At 52.6% G+C, this 5,000-nt stretch overlaps 1 protein-coding gene and 1 pseudogene across 2 annotated transcripts in view; one reads left to right on the forward strand and one right to left on the reverse strand.

Moving 5' to 3' along the window:
• Positions 1–5,000, reverse strand: part of adam9a (ADAM metallopeptidase domain 9a) — a gene marked incomplete at its 5' end in the record, with an annotated part of 55,447 nt that overhangs the window by 25,714 nt on the left and 24,733 nt on the right. The window contains one exon of the mRNA XM_080532894.1: positions 2,768–2,937. Coding sequence (XP_080389020.1) covers positions 2,768–2,937 — 170 coding nt within the window. The remainder of the gene's footprint in view (positions 1–2,767; positions 2,938–5,000) is intronic.
• LOC308159083 (zinc-binding protein A33-like) overlaps positions 4,006–5,000 on the forward strand; it is a 5,745-nt pseudogene continuing 4,750 nt past the window's right edge. Inside the window, exon 1 of the transcript in view lies at positions 4,006–4,951. The product of the transcript in view is annotated as a zinc-binding protein A33-like (transcript). The remainder of the gene's footprint in view (positions 4,952–5,000) is intronic.

The following is a 5,000-nucleotide window of genomic DNA, read 5'->3' on the forward strand; positions in this document are numbered from 1 at the left end:
TGGAGATGCCGAAGGTGAGGATACTCTCCACTGCGCCGTGGTAGAAGGCCACCAGCATCTCCTTCTTGCTGTGTTGTTTCTTGAGGCATCTCAGGGTGTATAGCCGCTGTTGTGCCCTCTTGATGGTGCCTTTAGTGTTGTCCTTCCAGGCCAGGTCATCCCGCATGTTGTGTCCCAGGAATCGGAGGTTTGAGACTATCTCCACGCTCTCTCCGTCGATGAGCAGGGGCAGGATCTCAGACTTTTTCCTCCTGAAGTCTACGATGAATTCCTGGGTCTTTGACTTGTTTAGCAGCAGGTTGTTAACCTTGCACAGCTTGCTCAATTGCTCTACCTCATCCCTGTACGCCGCCTCGTCCCCCCCCGAGATACATCCCACCACGGTGGTGTCGTCTGCAAACTTTACGATGTAGTTGCTGGGGTGGATGGGGGTGAAGTCGTGGGTGTAGAGGTTGTAGAGGATGGGGCTTAGCACGCAGCCCTGGGGTGACCCAGTGCTGAGGCTGAGGGCTGTGGAGGTGTGGGGGCCCACCTGCACCCTCTGGGGGCGGTCGGTCAGGAAGTCCTTGATCCACGCACATATAGAGTGTGATAGACCCAGGTCTAGTAGTTTGGTCACTAGCCTGTCTGGAAGGATGGTGTTAAAGGCGGAGCTGAAGTCCACGAAGAGCAGTCTCGCGTAGCTGTTTCCCCTCTCCAGGTGGGATAGAGTGGCGTGGAGAGTCGTCACTATGGCGTCCTCTGTGGACCTGTGGGCTCTGTAGGCGAACTGGTATGGATCCAGGTTGGGCGGGAGGCGTGTGAGTATGTGGGCCCGGACTAGTTTCTCGAAGCACTTCATGATGATTGGTGTGAGTGCCACCGGGCGGTAGTCGTTTAGGCAGCTCACCGTGCTTTTCTTCGGGACTGGGATGATAGTTGAGGTTTTCAGGCAGGGTGGGACGGTGGCCTGGGACAGGGACTGGTTAAAGATGTTGGTGAAAACCCCGGCCAGCTGGTCGGCGCAGTCTCTCAGCACCCGTCCCAGGACGCCATCCGGCCCCGAGGCTTTCCTGGGGTCCACCGCCTTCAGTACGCGTCTCACCTCGTGCTCTGTGAGGGTGAGGCTGCTGAGAGCTGGAGAGAGTGGTGTCTGTGTTGTGGTTACCTCCGTTCGCCCCTCGTCGAACCGGGCGTAGAAGGTGTTCAGCTTTCCCGCCAGCAGGGGGGCGTCCTCTGCGGCTGTGAGCCTGTTGGCTCTGAAGTTTGTCATCTGCTGAACCCCCTGCCACATCCGCCTGGAGTCGTTGCTCAGGAGGCATTCCTCAATCTTCTCTCTGTGCTCTGCCTTGGCCGCTTTGATGCCGCGCTTTAGGTTGGCCCTGGTGGAGCTGTACAGCGGTGTGCGCTTACCTGCGAAGAAGGCGTTGTCCCTCTCATTTAACAGTTTTTGGACCTTCCCAGTCATCCATGGCTTCGTGTTGGGGTAGACCCGGACCCGTTTGTCCACGGTGACTGAGTTGGTGCAGTTCACTATGTGGTTCAGAACCGACGACGTGTACTGTTCCAGGTCCTCATGCTCATATTCCTGCCATAGGGTGTCATTTAGGCAGATCTGCAGTGGAGCGGACCCTTCTGGCCAGGTTCTGACAGTCTTAGTGGTGGTGGGAGCACTTTTCCCCATTGTGGTGTATGCAGGAATCAGGAGGATTGACACATGGTCAGACATGCCTAGATGAGCTAGCGGACTAGCCTTGTAAGCACGTTTGATGTTGGTGTATACCTTATCCAGTGTTTTTTCTCCTCTCGTTGCACATTTTACATGCTGGTAGAACTTGGGTAGTACTGCCTTCAGGTCGACATGATTAAAGTCCCCCGCTATGATGTGGATAGCCTGTGGATCAGTACTTTGTTGGCTACTAATGACGTCGTATAGTCGCGCCAATGCTACTTTGCTGTCTGAGCTAGGTGCAATATACACACATGTAATTAGCACCGCGTTAAACTCCCTAGGCAGGTATGTGGGTCGGCATTTAACAGTCAAGTATTCTAGGTCTGGGGAGCAGTGGCTACTTACAGTTTTCGTGTTTAAGCACCAGCTATCCTTCGTCGATATTATGATCCCACCTCCTCTTGACTTCCCGCTACGCTCCGTACGGTCAGCGCGATGTAGCGTTCGGCCCTCTAAGCTAACGTTAGCGTCCACAATGTTGTCATTTAGCCAGGTTTCGGTCAGAATAATCACACAGCTATCCCCTACGATGCTGTTTTTTGCCACCTGTAGTCTCAGTTCATCCATCTTATTTGTCAGGGATCTGACATTTGAGAGGAAAATGCTTGGAATAGCTGGCTTGTTTGGGCTGCGTCTCAATCTTGCTAGCAGGCCTCCCCTGCGGCCTCGCCTTTTCCTACGATCCCGCCGCCGGCGTTTCCGCCTCAGGGAGGGGACTGTGAACCAGGGCTCTCCCGGTAGCCTGGCGATGTCCTTATCAATGCTGTATTGCTCCAGGAAATCCGCCCTAACTATCTTGTCGTTTTGCGTGCCGAATTCTAATAAGTCGAGCCTGCTGTAGGTACTATATACACAACTGTTCCCTATAAATATGTGTGTAAATGTGTATATGTGTGTGTGTGTGTGTATATATATATGTGTGTATATGTGTGTGTGTGTATATATATGTGTGTATATGTGTATATGTATATGTGTGGATATGTATATACGTATATGTGTGTGTGTGTGTGTGTGTGTATATGTATATATGTGTGTGTGTGTGTGTGTGTCTCTTACAAGATGAGCTGGGCGCTGTCGTGCCGTCGCCGTGGCACCAGCTCCTTCTCACGCCACTGGACGAAGCGGCTAAGCACCTCCCCCGCGCTGCCGTCGATGTTGATCTGGTTCTGATTGGCCCAGATCTCCAGCCCCACCAGCACGATGCGGATGTTCAACTCTATATACATCTGGAGGGGGCAGGGAGGGGGGGAGGAGGGGAGGGAGGGAGGGAGGGGAGGGAGGGAGGGGGGGAGAGGGAGGAGGGAGGGAGGGGGGGAGGGAGGAAGGGGGGGAGGGAGAGAGGGGAGGGAGAGGGAGGAGGGAGGGAGGGAGATGGGGAGGAGGGACGGGAGGAGGGGAGGGAGGGAGAGAGGGGAGGAGGGAGGGACGGGAGGGAGGGGGGGGAGGGAGAGAGGGGAGGAGAGAGGAAGGGGGGAGGGAGGGAGCGAGGGGAGGGAGGGGGGAGGGAGGGAGAGAGGGAAGGAGGGAGGGACGGGAGGAGGGAGGAAGGGGGGAGAGAGAGGGAGGACATATTGACTTCAGTGCTTCTCCAGTATGTTCCATGTCAACGCCTCTATCTGAATCAGACATGCTGTATATTAAAGATCAGTAAACCAATAAATGTGCAACTTCAATAATCTAATCCAGACTACCCTGCGTGTGTGTGTGTGTGTGTGTGTGCATGTGTGTGTGTGTGTGTGTGATCACTAGGCCAGTCAGCATGGTGAATTATAATAAAAGACAACATCAACAACAGGAAATGGGTTTGTGTTAAGATGACATGAGCCACACACACACGCACACACACACACACACGCACACGCACAGGCACACACACACACACACACACACCTGACATAATTCTGCTTCTGACCCTTGAACACAGTGACTGATAACTTATCTGAAGCTCCACCCTCTTACCTGCTGAGGTAATACGCGCTTTGAGTTGCATCCGTGTACGAAAGGCGCTATATAAATAAAGTTTCACTTCACTTCACTAATCAGTGGAGAGCAGAAGTGAACCACACAGAAGGCTAACATTCAGCTCTCTGGTGCTGCCGTTCACTAGCAACAACATTACATATGTAGGACTCTCTGAAGGACTTTACACTCATCAACATTCAAAACAACCACAAAGGAAGAAGCAACACCGTCACAATCTGGAATTGACTTCCTGCTGACTTCAACGCGGTGAGTTTTCAGAAGTGAACTTTCACCTCAGAAGCCATTACAGGGGAGACGGAGGTGGCGAGAAAATGGCGTCTAAACCCTCTCTCTCTGAGGAGAATCTCTCCTGTTCTATGTGCTGTGACATCTTCAAGGATCCTGTTGTCCTCCATTGTAGCCACAGCTTCTGTAAAACCTGTCTGCAGGAATTCTGGAAACAGAAAGACACCCAGGAATGTCCAATGTGCAGGAAAAGATCATCCAGGCATCCTCCTTGTAACCTGGCGTTAAAGAACCTGTGTGAGGCCTTCTTACAGGAGAGAAGTCAGAGAGCTGCAGCAGGGTCTGAGATGCTCTGCAGTCGGCACAGTGAGAAACTCAAGCTCTTCTGTCTGGAGGATAAACAGCCCATCTGTGTGGTGTGTCAGACGTCAAAACAGCATAAAAAACATGACTGTTGCCCAGTAGATGAAGCTGTACTGGATCATAAGAGTGAACTCCAGACTGCACTGAAACCCTTAAAGGAGAAGCTGAAGACCTTTCAAAAGGTTAAACTGACTTGTGATGAAACAGCTAAACATATTGAGAGCCAGGCCCAGCGCACAGAGAGGCAGATGAAGGAGCAGTTTGAGAAGCTTCACCAGTTTCTACGAGATGAAGAGAGAGTCAGGATCGCTGCACTGAGGGAGGAAGAGGAGCAGAAGAGTCAGGTGATGAAGAGGAAGATTGAGGGGCTGAGCGGAGAGATATCATCACTTTCAGACACAGTCAGAGCCATGGAGGAGGAGCTAAAAGCTGATGACATCACATTCCTGCTGAACTTCAAGGCCTCCATGGACAGAGCCCAGAGCACACTGCCGGATCAAGAGAAGGTTTCAGGACCGCTGATAGACGTGGCAAAGCACCTGGGCAACCTGCAGTTCAGAGTCTGGGAGAAGATGCAGGGAATAGTGGAATTCACTCCTGTGATTCTGGACCCCAACACTGCCAACCCATGGCTCATCCTGTCTGAGGATCTGACCAGTGACACCACAGGTCATGAAGATCCTGGAGAGGCTAGTGCTGCAACACCTTAAGCCCCAGG

This window comes from Nansenia antarctica (assembly GCF_963989245.1).
Source record: "Nansenia antarctica genome assembly, chromosome: 5".
In the NCBI taxonomy this organism is placed as follows: domain Eukaryota; kingdom Metazoa; phylum Chordata; class Actinopteri; order Argentiniformes; family Microstomatidae; genus Nansenia; species Nansenia antarctica.